The 22,569-nt window shown below is 54.5% G+C and overlaps 7 protein-coding genes across 7 annotated transcripts; 5 read left to right on the top strand and 2 right to left on the bottom strand.

The window, feature by feature from the left end:
- Positions 1 to 1,809: 1,809 nt before the first annotated feature.
- On the top strand, positions 1,810 to 3,126 carry BKA78DRAFT_297599 (uncharacterized protein; the record flags this gene model as incomplete). Its single annotated transcript, XM_066886790.1, has 7 exons — positions 1,810 to 1,816; positions 1,924 to 2,021; positions 2,049 to 2,243; positions 2,320 to 2,550; positions 2,607 to 2,621; positions 2,674 to 2,988; positions 3,043 to 3,126. 7 exons carry the CDS (start codon positions 1,810 to 1,812, stop codon positions 3,124 to 3,126), a joined length of 945 nt encoding a protein of 314 aa, XP_066741774.1.
- Positions 3,127 to 5,023: 1,897 nt separating this feature from the next.
- BKA78DRAFT_254901 (uncharacterized protein) lies at positions 5,024 to 7,692 on the top strand (the record flags this gene model as incomplete). The annotated part of the gene is made up of 2 exons (XM_066884943.1): positions 5,024 to 6,749; positions 6,797 to 7,692. 2 exons carry the CDS (start codon positions 5,024 to 5,026, stop codon positions 7,690 to 7,692), a joined length of 2,622 nt encoding a protein of 873 aa, XP_066741773.1.
- Positions 7,693 to 9,430: 1,738 nt separating this feature from the next.
- Positions 9,431 to 13,016, top strand: BKA78DRAFT_254931 (nitrite reductase; the record flags this gene model as incomplete). The annotated part of the gene is made up of 5 exons (XM_066884947.1): positions 9,431 to 9,576; positions 9,631 to 9,781; positions 9,839 to 10,378; positions 10,423 to 11,060; positions 11,108 to 13,016. 5 exons carry the CDS (start codon positions 9,431 to 9,433, stop codon positions 13,014 to 13,016), a joined length of 3,384 nt encoding a protein of 1,127 aa, XP_066741772.1.
- Positions 13,017 to 14,452: 1,436 nt separating this feature from the next.
- Positions 14,453 to 16,075, bottom strand: BKA78DRAFT_297596 (uncharacterized protein; the record flags this gene model as incomplete). Its single annotated transcript, XM_066886789.1, has 1 exon — positions 14,453 to 16,075. One exon carries the CDS (start codon positions 16,073 to 16,075, stop codon positions 14,453 to 14,455), a length of 1,623 nt encoding a protein of 540 aa, XP_066741771.1.
- On the bottom strand, positions 16,065 to 18,488 carry BKA78DRAFT_320014 (amino acid permease/ SLC12A domain-containing protein). The gene is made up of 5 exons (XM_066888914.1): positions 18,065 to 18,488; positions 17,907 to 18,018; positions 17,736 to 17,862; positions 16,560 to 17,532; positions 16,065 to 16,516 (listed from the first exon to the last, which is right to left on the bottom strand). Exons 1-5 carry the CDS (start codon positions 18,288 to 18,290, stop codon positions 16,281 to 16,283), a joined length of 1,674 nt encoding a protein of 557 aa, XP_066741770.1. The 5' UTR covers positions 18,291 to 18,488; the 3' UTR covers positions 16,065 to 16,280.
- Positions 18,489 to 19,980: 1,492 nt separating this feature from the next.
- On the top strand, positions 19,981 to 21,540 carry BKA78DRAFT_381540 (uncharacterized protein; the record flags this gene model as incomplete). Its single annotated transcript, XM_066893010.1, has 6 exons — positions 19,981 to 20,232; positions 20,285 to 20,511; positions 20,564 to 20,730; positions 20,789 to 20,814; positions 20,877 to 21,103; positions 21,150 to 21,540. The coding sequence occupies 6 exons, from the start codon at positions 19,981 to 19,983 to the stop codon at positions 21,268 to 21,270; spliced, it is 1,020 nt and encodes a 339-aa protein (XP_066741769.1). The 3' UTR covers positions 21,271 to 21,540.
- Positions 21,541 to 21,829: 289 nt separating this feature from the next.
- On the top strand, positions 21,830 to 22,438 carry BKA78DRAFT_297593 (uncharacterized protein; the record flags this gene model as incomplete). The annotated part of the gene is made up of 1 exon (XM_066886788.1): positions 21,830 to 22,438. The coding sequence occupies one exon, from the start codon at positions 21,830 to 21,832 to the stop codon at positions 22,436 to 22,438; it is 609 nt and encodes a 202-aa protein (XP_066741768.1).
- Positions 22,439 to 22,569: the final 131 nt, after the last annotated feature.

The following is a 22,569-nucleotide window of genomic DNA, read 5'->3' as shown; positions in this document are numbered from 1 at the left end:
TGGACTCTGCGGTTGTCCGGAAAGCGAGTGCGTGGCCTTGAGAAGATTTGGAAGAGGCTATTAGGCCAATATGGAGAGGTTGAGAGAGCGAGCAAGGCCTGGCAGAGTGGTGGGTCCGCGCGCCTCTCGACGACTTAAAGCCGCCACGGTTGCTCTTGCAGCGGTTGTGGCGCCGCCAAAAATCTCTCGCCTGATCATATCCCTCCATCATAGCTTTCCCCCGGCTTCTCTCTCCCAGCTGCTCGGTAAGTGATGTGTCGAGGCATTCAGGGGTAAAGCATGCTGACTTGGCCTCAGAGACTTGCATCCAGAGATATGGCGCCCATCCCGCAGCCGCTGTCTGTTGGCGATTCCATCGGTGTGGCCGAGCTAGCCGTGTCCTTTGTCGGGGTGGTACTGGCCACAAGTCTCGCCTATGCCTCGTGGCGCCTGCAGAAGCAAGCCCGCCGCCAGCAGATGGGTGTGTAGCACGGGGGCGATGTCGCCCATGTAGCGGTAGCTGTGAAGCGCGGCTGATTTGTTGAACAGATACTGTCGCGAGTGGCTGGATCATTACGCTTCGATTCGACTCGAGCAAGACGTGAGAAGAATCAAGTATCCTCAGCGCATCGGCCGGGCTTGGAACTGTCGAGAGGTGGGTGTCCTGAGGTGGATTGCTTAGGAGACAAAGATGTACATCATACTTTGAACATACCGTATGGATCTTTCTGGCTAGAGGCGATGTCTGTATTTGATGCTCCATCCAACGAGGGAGAGTTTAAGTTTAGTAATTTTTCGCATGTACTCGTATGAGTCTGAAAGCGGTGGAAAGTTCCACTTGTTTGCGCTCCGACGACTGGCTCACATTGTTCGATGTATCTCCATGGTTCTGGCTCATTGGACGGAAAGCCTTTGTCCTGATCTCCTTGGTATACGCGCATATCGCGTCCACTTCTCGCTTCGTCGGAGTTGCTTTCTCGACGAGCAGCCAGAGCAGGATCCCGAGAAGTTGACCGGCTTTGTCGAAAGAGAAAAATTCATGCGAATCCAGAAGCGCAAGTAGTGGCCAAGCACCAACGAGTTGTACCCCATACGACGTACGGCCTGCCATTCCCTGGCCGAACCTGAAGCTGTGAGTCTCTTTGTTTGCCATTAAGCGGAGTACCTCGCAAAGATTGTGCCACCACTTCGAAAGGGACACAGTCCGGAACGTCTTCGAAGCCCTTCATCTTGCGCTTACAGGCTACGAGTCAGTTGTGGGCAAGCCCAGTTATGGTCGACCAAAGACTTTTGGGAACCTGGGCAGCAAGAGCGCGCAGTTTTTGCGCAGGCACCGAGAAGGGCATTCGATGAGGCCCGGCATGCTGGCCAATGTTCCTCCATGAACGGCAAGAGGCGTTCCTCAAGAACCATGATTTGGGCGCGTCAGTGGGCCGATTGTTCGCTGCGTATGGAAAGGTAGATGTCGATAGTTGAGACGAAATTCTTCGTTTCCGAGATGACTGCTCAACTAATGTCGGACGGTTGCTGCTGAAGCTTGACGAGCGCATGTGGAGTCTCCAACGGTCGCGACTGTCATTCTTGGAAGGCTCGCAAAGCTTCCGATAACCCTTTGGCCATGTTCGAAGAGCATTTGCGGTAGTAGTAAAGAGTCTCCGGCTGAGATATCCTCAGATCCCCGGTTTGGAGACGCTGAAAAGTTTAAAAGCCGGGTAAAAGCCGGCCTTAAGGGCGTCTCTTTTTAACGTTTTGACTCTTCGAAGTTAGGTGGCGCTGTGACGTGCGTCACTTGGGTGTGAAGAATTGCCTGTGCAGCCGGACATCAACAACATGGTCCGTGCGTAGGTGCGCTGCTCCTGATATTTTGCCTTTCCACACTTGAACCTCCTCTTTTTTCAACATCACCATCATCGTTGAATTTGGGGATCTCTCTGAATTACATAGTCCCCGTTACAACTATGCCTCGCCGTCCCAATTTTTACATCCCTGATGAGGATGAGTCGTCGGAGCAGGAGCCTCCTGCGTCGTCGGCGTCGTCAAAGGTGAGTCTCGGCGCGCGGTGTACCCAGCACAAGTTGCTGCGGCCCAGATCATCTACTCTTATCTTCCTCATCTCCATCATCCCATCATCTCCAGCGTCTCCAGCGTCTCCATCCTCTGCATCGTCTCCTCTATTCCCTCTTCCTCTCCATTACAACTTCATCCTCCCCAATACCATGCTGGCCTGCTTTGGAGACATCACAGACGACGACGAGGAGATCAAGGTCCGTGGGCACGCTCACCTACGAACAGCCCAACCCACCAGACTGAGTGCAGGATACTGACGACTATGCTGTCCAGATGCCTTTCACGGCCATCAACGACGTGAAGACCGAGTCTGACGACGACACGGATGCGATGACTCCCCGCAAGCGCATCACCACCCACGAGTCTTTGAGCCCGATCACTCCGACTCCTAGCAAGCGCGTCGCTTCTCTTGATCTTAACGAAGTCGAGTCTCCCGTCAAGCGCACCAAGGGTCGCTTGACGCCTCCGCCCATGCTCAACGCCGAGACGCCCCGTCAGCGTTCGGTAAGTTCAACCTCTCTTACACTTTTACTTGGATCAACGCTGACTTTCCCCGGAAGACTCCCAAGAAGGTCGTAAGTAATTACCACTCCTCACACATCTTCACTCACGACTAATGCACAAAAGAGCGCTCCCAAGGCGATTGCCACTAGCCTCGACCAGCTGAGCGTGCTCGACCGCACCATGGTCCAGATGAAGGACGCTGGCAAGGGTTGGAAGGTGATCAACGCCATGTGGGAGAAGGAGACGGGCGACAGGCCGGCCAAGTCGACGCTTCCCAACCGCTACTCTCGCCTCATGGCCAACCTCACGTCCATCCCCGAGGACGACCAGGCCAAGCTCGCGGAGGCCAAGGCCTTTGTCGAGCAGGACTTCGCCAAGACCAAGTGGGAACGCATCGGCCAGCGCATGCGCGAGCTCGGTGTCGAGAACAGATACGCGGTATGTGTCGTGATGTCTGTCTTGCGTTGACAATAGTTGCTGACCCGGTTGCAGACTACCGTCCTCCAGAAGCAGTGGGAGAAGATGGAGCAAGCCGCCGCTCGTGCCGCCAAGCGCGAGGATGACATTTGCGAGTAAACCGGCAGTTTCCACCGCGCCCTGGAGCGATGCGTCTTGCTTTTGTTGGACCTTTCCTTTGGTGGCACGGAGTTGGAGCAAGCCGGTTGACAGACTTCTATTGAATTGGGGAAATGGCTCGGATGCCGGTCTTCGTCGGTTGAGCTAAGCCGGCGAGAAAAAAGGACGGAAATACGACCGGAAAGCTGACGTCTCTCACGTAGGGAATAAAAAGAGCTTTCCAAACATTGCTGACTGGACGTGAAGAGAGTGAACCTACAACTCTGACACTCGCCTTGTTACTGCTGATCAAATCCCAGACGTCCGTTGGTGTTGAAAATATCGGTCGAATACTCTATCTCAAGTCATGTGATGGCCGGCCCATTCCGGTATGGCCATGTCTCAAACCAAGCTTACCTTGACATGCACAGAATCCATTGATATGCTGCTTCGAGAAAGATGGCAAGAGGCTAAACCCGGAAACCGCAAAATGTCGCAGCGACGATTGGCCATGGCATCAATGGCTCCGTCTGCACCCCTGGCAGCTCGGCTCCCAAAACGACAACGGCCATGGCCGTTGCAGACGAGGGTGACGACATCAATAATGGCATCGCGGGGGCCAATCCTTGCGTGGGAAGAGCACCGAGGCTCAACGATTCCCGTTTCCAGCAAACGGCGCGCCGCCTTGGCAATACTCGAGGAGCAAAATGGACGCTAAGTTGAACGTCGAACGTCGCGCAAAATATTGGCAATGCGGAGTCGCTTGGATTGGCACGTCTTGGGTCGGTTTGGGGTTGGAATGCGCGAGCAAAGGGAGGGAGGGGTGCCGAAGAGGGCAGCGGCTGCTAGCTGTGCACGCGCGGCGCGTGGGGTGGCGGCGGCCTCATCAAAGAGACGGGAGAATGAGGCTGGGGAGCCTACAACGTGTCAAGATTGACGCGAAAGGTCTTCAAAGGTGGTAAAGAAAAGATGGACAGATGCGATGTCGCCGTGGCAAGGGTGGGATCTTCAGCTTCTTCACGTCTCTCGCTTCACGGGAAGCCTCGGTCTACCGCCCTCCCTCGCATCCTCCCACATTCGGTACCACGGTCCACTTCGACGACCACCAGTCTCGGCGACAACACGGCTCATCCATCACCCACAACGGCGAGACAAGCTGCTGACCGCAAAGCTGACGTGAGGTCCCACGGCATCCCGCCCGTCGTCTAAGCCGTCAAAATTGTCAACCGCTTGGCATGACGACTCATTCAATTGACCGAGTTTCGAAATCTCTCAAGCGATGGCTTTGTCCTTCTCCTAGGCCGCCAACATGACCGCTCAGACGGCCGACGACCAATGGCAGAATTGCCGATGGTGATCTGCCGACCATGCCGATGGCCCGTAGGCGACGGCGAGAGAGGTCGTCGTACCATGGTGCCAACGTTTGTGATGTGTGATGAATAACCTCTTGGCTGAGCACTTCCTGATCGCACGGAGAAAGCTCACCAGCGCAGCAGATAACGGCATAGCGACTCATTCGACGGCCCGCGACCAGGTGCGAGATAAGCATCCGCGCTGCATGGCTAGCGGGATCTCCAGCCCCGGATCTGACTCTGGCGTGTCTGGTCACTGGTCTGGCTCCAACCTCAGTTTCGTCAAGCCACTTCCGCGGCTCTGCACTTCCCCGGATCGTTCGTAACAAAGCAGATGACGAAACTGAAATTCGCCTCGACCTGTGCCGGCTCGCGGCCTGTGCTCTGATGCCCCGACTCCGTCGAATGCTTCTCCGGCCATTCATACGGCCACACAGCGGCATGGCAAAATCGTGCTCCTGTCCTGCCTTAGCACATTTGCCTTCGTCCGCTGCCTCGCCCTTCTCCCTTCCTCTCCCTGGGTTCGTTGGACCCTGTGTTTCATCGCCGGACCGTTACACTACATCATGAGCCTGCAACCACAACAGGAAAGCAAGCTACCTGTGAGGAGCCATGGGGGACAACTACCACCATCTCCTCCCGAGACAATCAATGGCGATCAGTCCCCAGGCCCAGTCGACTTCCCGCTCCCCCCACCGTCCAACACACCGACAGAGGTCCTCGAAGTCGACAAGAAGACGCCTGATGCACACGTTCCCCGCGACCCCAGATTAATCCGTCTAACTGGAGTCCACCCTTTCAACGTCGAAGCACCGCTGTCTGATCTCTTCAACGAGGGCTTTCTCACCAGCCCAGAGCTGTTCTATGTCCGAAACCATGGTCCTGTGCCGCTCGTTAGAGACGAAGAGATCCCTGACTGGGAGTTTACTGTGGAAGGCCTGGTCCAAAACCCGTTGACCATTACATTTAAAGATTTACTGTCAGACTATGAAAATGTCACCTACCCAATCACGCTCGTCTGTGCAGGCAACAGACGAAAAGAGCAAAATGTTGTCCGCAAAACAAAAGGTTTCTCTTGGGGACCGGCCGGCGTCTCAACAGCTCTCTTTACCGGCGTTGCGATGATGGACGTCATAAGACGCGCCAGGCCGCTGCGAGGAGCAAGATTTGTGTGCATGGAGGGCGCAGACAAGTTGCCCAACGGTTACTATGGCACGTCGGTCAAATTGAACTGGGTCATGGATCCCAACAGAGGCATCATGCTTGCGCACAAGATGAACGGCGAGATGTTGACCCCCGACCACGGCAAGCCACTGCGAGCAGTCATCCCCGGACAGATTGGCGGCCGAAGCGTAAAGTGGTTGAAGAAGCTCATCATCACGGCCGAACCGAGCGATAATTGGTATCATATTTACGACAACCGCGTGCTGCCAATAACGGTGAGTCCGGACGAGGCCGCCAATGACCCGTCATGGTGGAAGGACGACAGATATGCCATTTACGACCTCAACACCAACTCGGCGGTGGCGTATCCTGCACATGAAGAGCGGCTCACTCTGGCCGACGCACCGCAAAAATATCGCATCAAGGGGTACGCCTATGGTGGTGGCGGGCGGCGCATTACCCGGGTCGAACTCTCTCTGGACAAAGGCAAGACCTGGAAACTGGCACACATCGACTACGCCGAGGATCGATATCGCGATGCAGGACCGATGCAGTTATACGGCGGGACCATCGACATGGAGTGGCGGGAAACGTGCTTCTGCTGGTGCTTCTGGGACCTCGAAATCCCAGTGGAAGAGCTTAGTAACGCAAAAGATATTGTCGTCAGAAGCATGGACGAGAGCTTGCATGTCCAGCCACGAGACATGTACTGGAGTGTTTTGGGAATGATGAACAACCCTTGGTATCGGGTGACCATCTCCAAAGAGAACGACTACCTACGATTCGAGCATCCAACCCAGCCAGCGCTCATTCCAGGGGGTTGGATGGAGAGGGCAATAAAGGCGGGCGGAGACTTGACGAATGGGTACTGGGGCGAGAAGATTGGAGGCCAAGAGACGGAAGCACCGGTGGCAGAGCAACCGCAGGAGATCAAAATGACCAACGACAAAATTGACCGCATCATTTCGGTTGACGAACTGAGAAAGCACGATACAGAAGAGGCGCCGTGGTTTGTGGTCAACGGCGAGGTTTACGATGGCACAGGGTTTTTGAAGGGGCATCCCGGCGGCGCTCAGAGCATCATTTCTGCGGCAGGAATGGACAGTACGGATGAATTCATGGCGATCCGTAAGTCAACCTGTATCTTTTGTTTCCACGTCACTGACCCTTTGTAGACTCCGAGACCGCAAAAGCCATGATGCCTGACTACCACATTGGGTCGCTGGATGAGGCATCCAAGAAGGCGCTGGCTGACGGCGAAACCGAGCCCAAAGAAGACTCGTCACCGCGTCCCATCTTCCTCGATCCGAAATCGTGGCGCAAAGGCTTCCTGCACAGCAAAAAGACTGTGTCCTGGGACACGCGCATCTTCACGTACAAACTGGAGCATGAAGAGCAAAAACTTGGCTTGCCAACGGGTCAGCACCTGATGATGCGCCTACGGGACCCGGTGACGCGTGAAGCCATCATCCGCAGCTATACGCCCATCTCGCAAACGACAAATCGCGGCTTCGTCGACATCCTAATCAAAATCTATTTTGACACGCCATCGCAGCCCGGCGGCAAAATGACAAAAGCCATGGACTCGCTGCCGCTCGGCCACTTCGTCGACTTCAAGGGGCCAATCGGCAAGTTCGAGTACCTAAGCGCCGGGCGCTGCAGCGTCAACGGCACGGCAAGGGATGTGAAGCGCTTCGTCATGATTACTGGCGGCAGTGGCATCACGCCCATCTACCAGGTGCTGCGGGCTGTCATGCAGGACGCAAGCGACCGCACAACCTGCACGGTGCTCGACGGCAACCGTCTCCTCGAAGACATCCTGTGCAAGGAGGACCTCGACGCTTTTGCGAGGGATAACAAGGACAAGTGTGAGTTGCTGTATCTACTAACGCAGCCGCCGGACGGTTGGACAGGTCTCACTGGCCGCATCGGCAAATCGTTGTTGGAGCAGTACGCGCAGGTAGGGGAGGGCGCCATGTGTCTGATTTGCGGGCCCGGCCCTATGGAGAAGAGCGTGCACAAGTGCTTGAAGGAGTTGGGGTGGAGGGATGAGGACTTGTTGTTCTTTTGATGGTTGGCATTGCGGGCATTCATGGCATAGACTGAGGGGATTGGTTCCGTTGCTGCGTTCTGGCAGGGTGTTGATGGCGTCTTCGGGTGGGATTTCTATTACATTTCTGTCCATCTTTAGATGGGCACGGCGTTTTCAGGAAAGGGTTTGCATAGAGAGAGAGGGAGAGCGAACGAGTAGTTTGACTCTGAAGCTCCGTTCTCTCTTTCCTTATTCGACGTTCGAACTACTACGTAGGAAAAGCTCAATGCCGCCTCTTCAGTGTGGCACTGAGTCTTACAAAATTGTTCCTCTTCCACCACAATCATCTCAAGTCTCTAGTCCCATCAGGGCTACAATGAAACCGACGCCAAATGATTCGGGCCACACCTTTGACTCCGGCGCGAGGAATCCCGCAGCCATGTCCCGTTCCCCGGAGAACATTTCCGGGCCGGGACGACTTGGGTCGATCGACGGCAGGGAAACCAGGAAGGGGCCGACAGTTTGGCAATGATGCGGTGCAAGGATTATGTGCTTGGTCAGACAAATGGGCCCTGGTATTTGCAGCCGCGTCCGAGGAGATGTGCTAGATGGTGGTGGAGTTTTGGTACGCAGATAATGGCGGGTTTGTGGTGACAGCGATGGGAATCAAGTCTGGTTGATAGAAGGCGGTCTATTTGGCGATGAGAAATTTTCCAGCGGTTGGAGAGGCACAGGACAAATACTCATGTATTGTTGTTTGCAATGTCGACTTGCGACGCCACACTATGCCTGCGCCACAGCTGCACAGGCGATGAGCACCGCCGCCGCCTCCAATCTGAACGACGACCCGACTGACGGACAACAACTCCGCGGAAATCTTGTCCTGATTCCCAACTCATCAACGAAACTAATCAATCCATCCGCCGACCACCGCCTGCATGTCCATCCTTTGCCAATCTTTTCCGCCCTCGCGCGGAGAAACGCTGCGCGCTTCCTTCCCGTCGACATCGCTGCGGCCAAGCAAGGCTTCGTCCGCTGCCCCGCCGCCGCCGTGCTGACAGATACAGATCCATCACTGTGATTGGAATCGCTCGGCGCGCCGGTACTCTCTTCGCGTGTTTTCCCTAGGAGAAAGACGCTCCGCCACCAATGTCGCTGTGACGCAGGTAGCTTCGGGCTGTCGGCACACAAGCTACCTGTGAGAATGTCGCAAAGCCAATCGGTACCTGCTTGGCTCGCCTGGGGATCGCGGCTGGCTCATGGGCTAAGCAAAGACGACTGCAAGTGAGAGATATGACATTTGCGCCGTTCCGGTTGGCTTGCTTGCCGTCCGTCTCTGTGGCGCTTCTCCGACGACGTCCTTGGGCTTACACCTGAACTTTCGGTTCTCTTATCCTAGCGAACGTCTTTTCTTCTGCTGCTCCAATCGCCACTCAACTTGTCTTTGTGTGCCGTCTTTTTCATCTTCTATACCCCACGAGCTACTCTAGCCCGTGGCTGCCGGTTTATACCGCACAAGAGCTGTCGTCCACCTATCGCTCTTATCGCCCTCCTAGTGACGTAGGGCTGTGTTTCCGCCTATACACACCATCCAACCATTCGCGCTTCTGTATTTTGCCTCCCGCTTCGCGATCATAGAAAGCAGCCGGCAGGCTGGCTAAGCAAAGCCGCCATTACCAACTTGCACGCCGTTTTTTCGCCTCGAGGCTTTCATATACTCACTGCGGAAGCTTCCTTGGATCCCTTTGGCCGAAAACTAGGGCGCATCTAGCTCACAATGAGCAACGGCGAGTCCATCGGCGCCGAGGAGCATCGTCTGCCCTTGCCGGCAGAGCGATTGAGCCATGCAAACGGCACCGTGAATGGCACGAGCAGGAAGAGAGTGGTCGTGGTAGGACTGGGCATGGTGGGCGTCGCTTTTGTGTGAGTACTCTGATGAGTTAGCCTGGAGGCAAACCATTTCTGATCGTGCTGCAGCGAAAAACTGCTCAAGTACGACGCCAAGCGACGAGAGTACGACGTGACCGTCATTGGCGAGGAGCCGCATCTGGCGTACAACCGCGTGGGCCTGACGAGCTACTTCCAGCACCGCCAGATTGAGAATTTGTACCTGAATCCGAGAGAATGGGTGAGTCGATTGCATTTAGCTAGAGCGCGTAGCACGGTCATTGACGTTGTGAGGTAGTATTCGAGCATGCCGCAGGGCGCGCTAAGCTATCATATCAACACCAAAGTCACCGATATCCTTCATGAAGAAAAGGTTGTCAAGACGGCTTCTGGTGACACTGTCCCCTACGATATTCTTGTTCTTGCGACAGGTTCCGACGCTTTACTACCGCGACACACCCCTGGACACGATGCACATGGTGTCTTTGTGTACCGCACAATAGATGACTTGCAACGCCTCATCCAGTTTGCCGCGACCAAAAAGGGGACGACAGGAGCTGTAGTGGGCGGCGGCTTGCTAGGATTGGAGGCCGCCAAGGCCATGATGGACCTTGAGGATTTTGAAAAAGTGAAACTGATTGAGCGGAATCGATGGGTGTTGTCAAGACAGCTGGACGGAGACGCGGGAGGAATGGTGGTTGAACAGGTCAGGGCGCTGGGGCTCGATGTCCTGCTGAGCAAGAGGGTTGGCAAGATTTTGACGGATGAGAACAACGCTGTCAAAGGTGTCCAGTTCGAGGATGGGGAGGAGATGGACTGTTCCTGCATTTGCTTCGCGGTAAGTGGCCCCGTGATTGTGAGCATAGTTTCTAATCGCAGCAGATTGGCATCCGCGCCCGCGACGACCTCGCTCGCAAGGCAGGCATCAAATGCGCAGATCGGGGCGGTGGCATAATCGTCTCTCCAAGTCTACAGACGTCAATAGCAGACGTTTACGCAGTTGGCGAGTGCGCAAGCTGGGAGAACCAAACCTTTGGCCTCATTGCGCCGGGAATCGAGATGGCCGACGTTCTCGCCTTCAACCTGACCCAAGCGAAGGCGCACGCACCACGCAAGTTCAAGCGACCGGATCTTTCCACCAAACTCAAGCTTCTGGGGGTCGAGGTAGCGAGCTTTGGCGATTTCTTTGCCGACAGAGATGGCCCCAAGGAGTTGCTGGCACGGCGAGGTGGTGGCAAGAAGGAGGGCGTGATTGATTCCAAGGAGCGGGTCAAGAACTTGACGGAGGGCCCAGCACCACCCCCTGTCAAGGCTTTGACGTACAAAGACCCGTTTAAGCAAGTGTACAAAAAGTATCTGTTTACTCTAGATGGCAAGTATCTCCTCGGCGGAATGATGATTGGCGACACAAACGACTATGTCAAGTTGGTTCCGCTGGTCAAGAATCAGAAGCCCTTGGAAATTGCACCGGGTGAGTTGATAGTCGGTGCTGCCAAAGGAGACGAGGGAGCGGATGACCTGTATGTTTTTAATCGTGTCTTTCAATCCAGAGGCTGACGCTTTCCAGTGCCGACGACACGCAAATCTGCTCCTGTCACAATGTGCTCAAAGGCGACGTTGTCAAATCAGTGAAAGACGGGACCTGTAAGAGCATCGGCGACGTCAAGTCATGCACGAAAGCAGGGACGGGCTGCGGCGGTTGTATGCCGCTCGTGCAAACCATCTTCAACAAGACCATGTCTTCGATGGGCCAGGAGGTCAAGAATCATCTTTGTCCCCACTTTGAGTACTCGCGCGCCGACCTCTTCAACATCATTTACGTCAAGAAGCTCATGACTTTTGCCGATGTCATGAAGGTATGCGGGAAAGAGCCTGGCTCAGTCGGCTGCGAAGCATGCAAGCCTGCGATTGGATCAATATTGGCCTCGTTGTTTAACAAGCACATTATCGATGAGGACCGTCGAGGACTTCAGGATACCAACGACAAGTTCCTTGCCAACATCCAGCGCAACGGCACCTTCTCCGTCGTGCCCCGCGTAGCAGGGGGCGAAATCACTCCGGAGAAGCTGATTGTCATTGGCACAGTGGCCAAAAAGTACGGCTTATACTGCAAGATTACCGGAGGTCAAAGAATCGACATGTTTGGAGCAAAGAAGCAGGACCTGATTAGCATTTGGGAGGAGCTTATCGACGGTGGTATGGAGAGTGGACATGCATACGCCAAGTCACTCCGGACAGTCAAGAGTTGCGTGGGAACGACGTGGTGCCGCTTCGGCATCGGCGACAGTGTGGGCATGGCCGTGAGGTTGGAGGAGCGGTACAAGAGCATACGCGGGCCGCACAAGATCAAAGGCGGCGTCTCTGGCTGCGTGCGCGAGTGCGCCGAGGCGCAGAACAAGGACTTTGGCCTTATCGCCACAGAAAAGGGCTTCAACATCTTTGTCGGAGGCAACGGAGGCGCCAAACCGCGGCACTCCGAGCTGCTTGCCAAAGACGTGCCGCCCGACGACGTGATTCCCATCCTCGACCGCTACCTCAGCTTCTACATCCGCACGGCCGACAAGCTGCAGCGGACGGCGCGCTGGATCGAAAACCTCCCCGGTGGCATCAAGTACCTGCGCGAAGTGGTACTCGAAGACAAGCTCGGCATCTGCGCCGACCTGGAAAAGCAAATGGCCGACCTCGTCTCGAGCTACTTTTGCGAGTGGACCGAAGTGGTCAAAAACCCGGAGCGACGGCGTCTCTTCTCACAATTCGGCAACACGAGCGAGACGACGGCGCCGCCCGTCGAGCCCGTCGTCGAGCGCGGCCAGACGCGGCCGACGTACTGGCCCAAGAACAGCGTCACCGAGGACTTTCGCGGGCACCAGTGGACCAGCCTGGCGTGGCAGCCCATCATCGAGGCAACGCGGTTCCGCGATGTCGACACGGGCGACTCGCACGCCATCAAGCGCGGCGACACGCAGCTGGCGCTGTTCAAGGTCAAGGGCCGCTACTACTGCACGCAGCAAATGTGCCCGCACAAGCGCGCGTTTGTGCTCTCGGACGGCCTCATTGGCGACTCTTCTGACCCCTCCAACCCGACCGAAGACAGCAGCAAACTCTGGGTCTCGTGCCCCTACCACAAGCGCAACTACGAGCTCAAGGGCGCGACGGCCGGCCGCTGCGCCAACGACGACGCCGTCAACATTGCCGTCTTCCCCGCCGAGGAGCGCCCCGACGGCATGGTGTACGTCAAGCTGCCGCCCGTCGACGAGCTCGACGCCCTGCTCGGCACGGAGCGCTGGCGCGTCCGCAAGGACGAGTCGACGGATCCGTTCGAGGGCTTGGATCGCAAGCTGGCGGGCAAGGACAAGGTCGGCGTCAAGGGGCGCAAGCCGTTTGAGAAGAGCCATCTGCCGAATGGTATGGGTGAGCAGGCGAAGGCGAGGAGCATTTTGGCGGGCGGCGAGAGTGGTGGCGGGTTAGATTGGTGATGAGGGCATGCTTTTGTAGGAGCAAATTTCAAATATCGCAAATGAAGCGTCTTGACTGTCAATAGGTCAGTGAGGTTGTGACAACCAAAAGCTCGTCGAGACCACTTAGTCACTCCTGGCATGTAAGCTTCGCCCTCAAAAATGTCATCGATTATCCGGCGCTTGGCATTAAAAGTCGTGGCACATAGGAGCAAGTAGAAGCGACTGTTAGAGCAGTGAAAAATTTCTATGTCGGAATGTACGCATACAGGGAGCATTCAAGCACCCTACGCACTTGATACCAGAGTTCACCAAGTCATTTGCGCAGAGTTACAAGGAGTAGTCATGGCTACGTGTGCCAAAACTCTTGCTACCAAGTCTCATTCTCAAGCTCATGATCTGAAGGATTGCGCAATCATTGACGCCTACTTCCCTGGTCTTGCCCACTTCGGCCTGTTGCTGTCCAAAAGAGAGGAAACGAAAAGTGCAAACAACAAAACAGCAGAACGGTAGCAGAGGCCGAGAGTCGAACTCCAGACCTCTGCTCCATTCCCCCGCCCACGCGCTCCAGATGGGGATAATTTTAAATTACCGAGCACGCAGAGAGTTCAGCGGCGCTTTGAACTGACCAGGCAGTATGTACAGCTCGTAATTTGCGTTGGTCTCTCATTGGACGGGTGCCTTGAGGGTTTGGGTTGGGCTTTGCGGTTTATATCCTGACCTCTCGTCAAGCTTGCGGTAGGTTTCTTCTGGCCAATGACCTCGACGCGGTGGTGTCTTGGTTACTTGGGCTGCTGAGTCGTGGCGAGTTATCATTCCATGCGGCACCGTCGCGGCGCTGGGATGTGTCTTGTGCTTTTTGTCTGTGGGTGACGAAAGAAATTACCAATCTGAGAATTTCTGTTGCCAAGTCAGAATGCGTAGAGACGTAGAGTCTTCAAGCGCTTGATGCCTCCAAAATAGAGAGAATCTTTCTCTTGATGTGTTGTCACAAGGAGCATTCAAACGCTTGCATCTGAGTGGGCGACGACGTGAAGTTGAGCCTAGGTTGAATTTCTTTCGTCACCTACTGCCTGTGCTCCCAGCATCGCTCTGCTTGCCTGAATGAGTCTCGTGTTGAGCAGGCTAATACCTATGCTCATGGAGGTGGACAGTCAGAGCAGGCAGGAGTCACTTGCATCGAAATCTATTGACACCGAGGAGCAGAAGAGTAGGTCAAGTTATGAATTAAGTATTAAAAATTGTCGTGATGGGCACCTGGCTACATCACTTACCTTTTCTCTCTTCCTCCGCGCGCCGCCCTGTCAACAGGGAGGGCATGCGTGGAGGACTGACTGGACTAGCAGCTCAAAGAATAGTCAAAGGAAATCTGCAAACTTACCCGCGTCTGCTTACCTTCCTTGTCTTGTCCTCTTGATCCTACCGCTCTCCAACCTACCTTGCTTCATCGTCTTGCTCTACCATTGACCAGCCCTCGTCTTACCTCTACCACCCCTCAACGAGGCTGCAAGGCGGAGGACCTGGCAGTCTGAGCTGCTTTGGTCGTCGTCGTCGTCGTCGTCCTGCATTTCGTGGTCACTGCTTTGAGCGTCATCGTCCTCCATTTCAGAGTCCTGAATGTCAGCGTTGCTACCAACGACCATCAAACTCTGAGGCGCGACGCTCCGGTTTGCGTTGCCGTCAAAATCGATCATGTTCTGGAACGAGATGTTCTGAGCGTTTTGCCTCGCCGCCTGCTCGAGCATGGCCCGGGTTGTAGCGTTTATGGTCCTGGTTGTGTCGTTCATGGTGGGCAGGTGAATGGGCTGCTGGTTTGCGAGGGCAGTGGCGGTGAAGGCGCTGGTGGGGCCGTTGATGGGGAAGGGGTTAGAGGGGATGCCAGCAGACTGAGCGACGATGGCAGGATCGATAGGGGGTGAAGCGGTTCTGGGCCTGTTCGGGTCAACTCTGCCAGGGGAAGGGGCATTAGCATCATGAAAATGCTCGGAGGCAACCTCGGGGGGAGCCAACGCAGGCGGCTCGCTGGCAACGCGGCCATAAGTGGGCAAACCATAGTTGTCGAGAAAATTTCTGACAGCGTCAAGCTCGTCCATTCGGACGCCGTTGTGGACAAAGATACCGCGGGGGCGGTGTTCTTCAACGAGACGGCGGTGCCGGATGACGGCGCACTCGTGCCCGTCCGGGCCGTATCGCTCCTTGATTTCTTGCCAGCGTTGCGGCACAGTCCTAGCCCATTGGCGGATGAAGGTGAGGAATTCTGCGGCCCGTGGTGGGTACATGTGCTCTGGTAGGGTAAGGATGTTGTTGAACGACGAGACCTCTCTTTCGAATTTATCGATGCCGTCTGCAAAGTCGCGGCGCAGAGTCCAGCGGCTGACGGCTCGGTAAATTTCGAGGGAGTCGTTGCGGCTGGCGTTGTCGAGGCACACAGGCCGCCCTTCGTCGTCAAAGTCGCACAAAAAGTCCTCGACGTATTCATTGAAGACGTCGGCCAGCGTCTCCTGGTCCTGGCAGAAGATTATCCTTTGGACCTTGTCGCGTTCATAGTCAGCCCAGCGGAAAGTTGGCGGGTCGACGTGCCAGTTGTACTGCGGCGAAGTCAGATCGATGGCCCATTGCGAGCCGTCTCGCAGGGTGGCTTTCAGGACGTAATGCGAACATGGGCCAGCCTGTCGCTCTCCGTAGTAGAATGCAAACAGTTGTTCATTTTTGGGTTGGAAGTGTACCTCTTCGAGGCGTGTGCAAAACAAGCTAATGACCTTCACAATCATAGGCCTCATGGTAATGGTGACGTCCATGCACTGGTGGATCATTAGTACAGTGCGCTTGATTACCTCTGGATAGTCGAATTCCAGATCGACCATCGGAGGGCCGTAGATGTGGATACCGTCGGCCGCCATGTTGGCATGAATTGGGCCGCTGCCTACCTCGTTTTCGACACAGCACTCTGTGCGTTCGTCGTTAAAGGAGAAAACGTTGTTGCTTTCGTTCAATTCTTCGCGGAAGATCAGGAACGCCTCTTGGGTGAGCTTCGTGGCCCTTTGAAAGGCAGTATTTTCATCAGTGAATGGTCCGGCCATGTTGTCGATCGCTGATCAGACAAGAAAAATTATAAAAGAATGAATGGAAAGAAAGGAATGGAAAGGAATGTGATTGCTGTCCTCTGGTTCATGATGAGGGCGATGATAGTTATAGGGACTGATTCGTCTCTGCACAACGCTTGCAAAACAGTCTTGATCGAAATTTCTTTGTCTCTTGTACAAAGTCGTTGTTTGGACCACGTCCTCAACCAACACAGACGGCCTTGAAGCGATGCCATAACGGATGCTTCTTGTCAAAAATCGGATCCTCGTCGCCGTAGTCTTCACGTCGACCGCTCCAGATGTCAATGTCCGCAGCTCTTACGAATTTGGTCTTGTGCCAGAATTTCCATACGACGACGAAAAGCACGAAAATCGGAATGAGAATGTAGTTGATGACGAAATCCGAGGGGCTGAATGGGTTCAAGAAGGCCGTGTATCCTGAGAGAATTAGAAAACGCAGGTCCAGAATTAGCCCACATACCTTGGAAGAACACAAGGAAAATGTTGGCAGCAAGACAAGCATAGGTGCCGTATGGGTACCACAGGGCTTTGAAAGGGAGCTCGTCGGCGCTTTGTCCCTGAGCCTTGAGCGCTTGGCGCAGTCTAATGTGGACCACTTCGATTGTGGCCCAGACAATGAAAGTTGCCACACCCGAGAGAGTAATGAGCGCCTCGAAGACGACTCCCGCGCCGGATCCTTGTGAAAGGAAGGATATGCAAGCCGCAAGGTTGGTGAAGAGCAGGGCAGCCCAAGGTACTCCTTTTTGATTCGTCTTTCCAAGCAAAAGAGGCGCCATCCCATTGCGAGCCATGTGAGTGATGGTCCTGGAAGCAACATACAACGATGAATTGCCCGCCGAAATGACGGAAATGACAATCAACGCGTTGATGAGATGCGCCGCTGGAGCAATCTGGGCGTCTTCGAGTGCGATCGTCATGGGAGATGCAGCCGTTTTGGAGCTGCCCGACAGCAGCCGCTTGTCGTTGTAAGGAATCAACATGCCGATGAAGAACATCATGCCGATGTAGAAGATGAGAATGCGCCAAAAGACTTGGTTGATGGCGCGTGGAACGGATCTTCGTGGATTTTCCGATTCTCCTGCCGTGATGCCGACCATTTCCGTCCCGGCGAAGAGGGTGCCAGCAATGACAAAGGTTTTGGCGACGCCGTTGATGGAGTCTGCGAATGCGCCTGGATCGTGCCAATACTTGAACCCAATCTTCTGGGGTCCGATGCCTCCTGCCGAAATGGCAATGGCGAGAATGAAGAAGACGGTAAGAGAAATGACTTTGATCAAAGAAAGCCAAAATTCGACCTCGCCGTAGGCTAGCACGCCGAGCATGCTCAGCGAGATGAAAATGACCCAAAAGATTAGAATCCAGGCCCACTGCGGCACCGTGTCGGTCCAGTACATGACGACCAGGGAGATGGAGTTGTACTCGTTGGCCAGGACCTGCGCATGGTCAGCGGCGAGCGGGCATGAGGCTTGGTAACCACAGTCGCGGTGCACACGAAAGACCGGACAAATTCATGTCAGACTTGCAGCCAGGGAGCATTCAAGCACCCCAAAAGCCCCCTTGACAAGAACACCTCCATGTGGACTCCTAAGGAGCATTCGCCACGACTTGCTGCCCAGCCTCAGGAGCACACACTCACTGTAACCCACAGATACCAGTAAGCCCAGCCGAGAGCAAAAGCTAGGGACTCATCGACAAATCGAGCCGCATAGTCGGTAAAGGATCCAGTAACGGGGATGAGCGTGGCCAGTTCACCAAGCGATTGCCTGGAGGGCTCAGCGACGCTCCAGTAGGAGCAGGGATTGCGTACATGACGAAAAACACAATGATGCCCACCAGGGAAAAGCTGATCAGGACGCCGCCTGGACCGGCCAGGTGGAGAGCATTGCCAGAGCCGACCAAGAGCCCGGGTCCAATGATTCCTGGCAAGTCAGCGGCAGGTTTTTGCTGGCTCCCACAGCCTCGTACCTCCAATGGTTATCATCTGCAGATGGCGGGACTTGAGCTTGCGATGCAGGGGCGCAAAATCGCCCTGCTGGTGGTCCCGGAACTGGGCATGGTCGGTTTCTGTGCCGTCCTTGAAAGACCTTGGATCGGCCATGTCTCGAGAGTTGAGGAGTTGGTAAGCTGGGCCGCCCGCCATTTTCTTTCTGCGGCGGCGAGGACGATGTGACCTGTTGCGGCATGGTTGCATATCGTCAGGGCGGTCGGCGATAACGCGATGCGCGCTAACGCCCACTGTGCGTTCGTCGATCCAGGCGTGGCCATCTGGGGAGCCATCCGAGCAGCGGTGGAGGCTGACATGCCATTTTTTGGGACTTTGGCAAATTCCGATAATGTCTTTGACGATGTTCTTGATGCCGTTAACGATGGATGCGAGGGGCTGTTTGGGTTGAGTTGGCGCCGCCGTTGCGGCCCGCACCCGCTCCCGATCGGGCGGGGCGGACATCCACCGCTCCGCTCAACCTCACTTCTACCACTTCCGCCGAGCATCCATCATCATCTTTCGAGGAGAACGGATTTCTGACCACTGCAGACTCAATTTTGAGGTTGTTTGCTTCGAAAAAAACCCTTGCTACCAGCCCAAGTGACCACGCGCAATTTGGCCACCAAACTTGAGAGAACGTACTGGCAGACTGCACGTCCAAAGCGACCAAACATTTGCGCAGAACATGTGTCTTTCCATCGAGCGGGTCCTCAAAATCTGGATACAAGCGAATGTGCTCTATGAGCTTCCGTGTTGAGCGGAAGAAATGAGCTTTGCGCAAATGCCTTGGCTTGAAAACTCCACGCGTCTTAGCCATGTTTTCTTTGGTTTGCAGTTAGGTCGGCGTGGCAATGCTTGATTGAAGTCTCGTCGTCTCATTTCTAGCTTCTTCGCCACTGATACTGCGCAGGACAAAGGCTGTAGTAGCAAATGCCACCATGAAAACTTCAAGCCCGATCTATCGAATATAAAGCTGCGTGGAGAGCCGTCTTTTCGTTGCAACGTCACCGTATACCTGAAGAGTCAACCGAAGTACTCAGATTATTGTATAAATATTCCCGGGCTATATATATGACCAGTGAAGCTCAGCTCGACACGCCGCTGGAATAGGCTGCTGATACCTCTAAGGGTCAAGATCACGAGCAGCAGCCACCAGTGTGTGATTAGGCAGCTGCTTCACAGGATTCACAAGGTGTTAAAGGCGAAGCTCCATGGGCACGGGCCATTAGCATGATCTATGGAGGGTAGGTAGTTTATAAGCCTTCTCTCTCTTCCGCCTCTTCGTCTCCTTTCCTTCTTCTTCACCACACCCACACACGGTACGTTCGTCCCCATTCCCTCTAGTGCACCCCATCAAGTTCCCCATGCCCTCCAAGAACCATCACTACCCTTGCCGCTCCCTGGAGGCATGCGCTCAAGGAGTGATCGCGTGTCTGACGCGGTCTTCCACGCGTGCGGTCAAGGAGCATTCGTCACGCAATGCACGCAAACTCAAGGAGCATTCTCAGTGTACTGCGCGCGCACCCAAGGAGCATTCGACACACATAGCGCGCACACTTGAGTAGCATTCCAAGTCCACTGCGCGCGCACCCAAGGAGCATTCGACACACATAGCGCGCACACTTGAGTAGCATTCCAAGTCCACTGCGCGCGCACCCATGGAGCATTCGACACGCACTACGCGCACACTCAAGGAGGATTCTGAGCCTACTGCGCGTGCACCCAAGGAGCATTCAAGCACTTGCACCTCACCTCCCTTAAAGCAGTCTTCCATTCGCACCATTTCATTTTGCATGTGCGCCTGGAGTGATCGGCATCTCACCTCACTTCCCTCTTACACTGTCTGGAAAAGCACCTGTACTGACACATGATCTAGAGTCTACGGGCATCTCCAAAGATGCTCTTCCTCCATCTCCTCCTTGCCATCTTGGCAATTACACCGCTCACCGACGCTCGAATCAGACGTTGGAAGTGCGGATCCACGTCACCTATCAAGGGCTTTCTCGATGGGACGCACTACATCATCGCCATTGAGAAGTCTGACGCGGCTTCTCGGCTTCATACTCGTGAAGAGGAACCCTACTTACCTCGCATTTCGTTCCCGGTCGTGTTCCACATCTTGGACAACCCCTACGACATCATTCTGACTGTGAGTTCTCGGCCCATGGTCCGCTGTTCATTCATCAATCTAACAGATCTAGGAAATGATGCTCGCCGAGCAGTTCGATATCCTCAAGACCACCTTCGCTGCATATAATATCGACTTTTATCTGCAGAGTCACTACTACTACGAGCAAAGTGACTGGGCCGCAGGTCAAGACTACTTGGAAATGGGCCGGCAAATCAGGGTTGGCGGCTACGACACGCTCAACATTTATATTCTGGAAATTGCCTCAAACAAGAAAGGCCCCGACGAAGAAGCGCTTGGGTTTGTTTCATTAATGCACGACAGTTGAGTTCTGCAGCTAATCATCGTGCAGTATAAGCTCGTTTCCCGAGTGGAGTGAACACATCGATTTCCAAGCAGACGAATTCTGGAAGAACGGAGTTCAGCTGACGCTCAACGCTCTTGTGGGAAACCCCTTCATCGATCAGGGACCCGAGGACGAGGGCAAGACCCTCGTTCATGAAGTCGGTCATTGGCTGGGTAAGTCCTTTGCGCATTCATCCCCATGACTCTTTCATCAAGCTGACAAAACATCTAGGCCTTATGCACACCTTCCACCACGGCGTGAGTTCGAGCGCCATGTAACAATTGTTTTGAGTCATCTGCTGACAAGATACTGGAACCAGTGCCATCCAGACTTCGAGCATGGCGGCGACATGGTCCTTGACACGCCCCCGCAATACAAAAAGCTAGGTAGCCGTTGGCCCAACCCGGACACGTGCCATCCCCCAGGCACAGTGCAACAATGCTCCGCCGATCTGGGATTCCCTCCAAATTTGGTCGACAATTACATGGATTACATTCCTGATGCTTGTGCTCTGAGCTTTACCAAAGGACAGACCGTTCGGATGAAGTAAGTCTATCTCTATTGTCTCATGGATTTGTACTGACAGAAGAAGCCGCTGGGGCTTGATACGCAAAGAGCTTCGAGTCATCCATGGAATCCCACCTGGAGCAAAAGAACCGAGGTTTCCATACCAGACGGACGCCTCAGCATTGAAGGCGAAAGCAGAGCTTTGATGCAGAACCAAGATCGACAATCAGACTGGCGGATAGAATGGAGAGATTGGATCAAGAGCAGAAAGGTTAGACAGAGAGATGGGTTATGGGTTACTCTTGATGGGTTTTGTGCAAGAGGGGAGGGCAGGAAAGCCCAGGCAATGACTAAATGCTTCTTCTCAGTTCCTTCTTGACCTCTTCTCCTTCTTGTTCCAATGACTGATACAGCTGCCTATCGACGTCGCTTTGATAGTGCTCTTTCACAGTATACTCAAGTATACATAAAACGCCATCTGCTATTAGATGGAAAGTTCCAAGCCATCGACTTCAAGCCCCCAAAGTGGGTGACGAAAGAAATTGCTAATCCAAGAATCTCTGCCGCCAAGTCAAAACACGTAGAGACGTGGAGTCCTCAAGCGCTTCATACCTTCAATATAGAGAGAAATTTGCACTTGATGGATAGTCACAGGGAGCATTCAAGCGCTTGCGTCTGAAGGTACGACAATGTGAAGCTGAACCTAGGTTGAATTTCTTTCCTCGCCTACTGTGCCCCGAAGAGTCAACAGGAATTCGTCTCTTGATGAACTTATTTGGGAAGGCGCACATAGAGTTCTTCCCTGGCGGACTGATGAGCCGCTACGGACTGACTGCCGGTGATGGACTTATGCTTGGTCCTCATACACCTTGGACACGGATCAGGGGCACGATGAGTGCAGTGGCTGACCTGAAGTACATCGTCCTCTCACAGGATCAACAGGCACCTACTGAGCTCAAACAAAAACTCAGTGCACGTACTTCACCAGACCTGTCTGGCAAAAGCGACTTCGACGTGCATTTCCCCCCTTGTGGGGCCATCTCAGAAGCCATTCTGGGCCAACGCTCTTGGGACGACCTGGAGGTCCAAGTTCTTGTTGACCTAGCCCTCGCAGAAGATTCTACAGACTGGCAGGCTTACGAGGATAGCTGCGCGGAAGCTGCTGCTGCGGCATTCAGAACTGCGTGCAGGTCTATCCGAGCCATTGAGCGAAAAATGTACGGTACGCAGTTTGATGAGAGGGTCAAAGCCGGGGATTTTGAGATCAGTGGGGGCGACATCCCTGAAGAAGTAATCGACCATTTTCTTTTCGCGGGTAGATGGCATGTCAAAATTCTCCAAGTCGGATTGCAGAACCCTGGGGAGCATTCGTGAGCAACTACAATGATTTAGTCTTGAGCGACTGCTCAGGTCTCGACAGAAAACAAGACCCTGGTCGGCATAAGATGGAGAAATTTACAGGTCAGATGTGGATGGACTAAAGACGCAGAGGTCGCATTTCGCAG

This window comes from Phyllosticta capitalensis (assembly GCF_038381095.1).
Source record: "Phyllosticta capitalensis strain CBS 128856 chromosome Unknown BKA78scaffold_8, whole genome shotgun sequence".
Taxonomy (NCBI): Eukaryota; Fungi; Ascomycota; class Dothideomycetes; order Botryosphaeriales; family Phyllostictaceae; genus Phyllosticta; species Phyllosticta capitalensis.
This window is presented reverse-complemented; position numbering and strand designations above follow the sequence as displayed.

Coding starts and splice junctions, on each gene's coding strand:
- BKA78DRAFT_320014 (XM_066888914.1), bottom strand. CDS start 18,290: ATGCAACCATGCCGCAACAGGTCACATCGTCCTCGCCGCCGCAGAAAG. Junction 17,863..17,906: donor ATCATTGTGTTTTTCGTCAT/GTACGCAATCCC, acceptor TGAGCCCTCCAG/GCAATCGCTTGGTGAACTGG. Junction 17,533..17,735: donor ACTGGTATCTGTGGGTTACA/GTGAGTGTGTGC, acceptor GACCATGCGCAG/GTCCTGGCCAACGAGTACAA.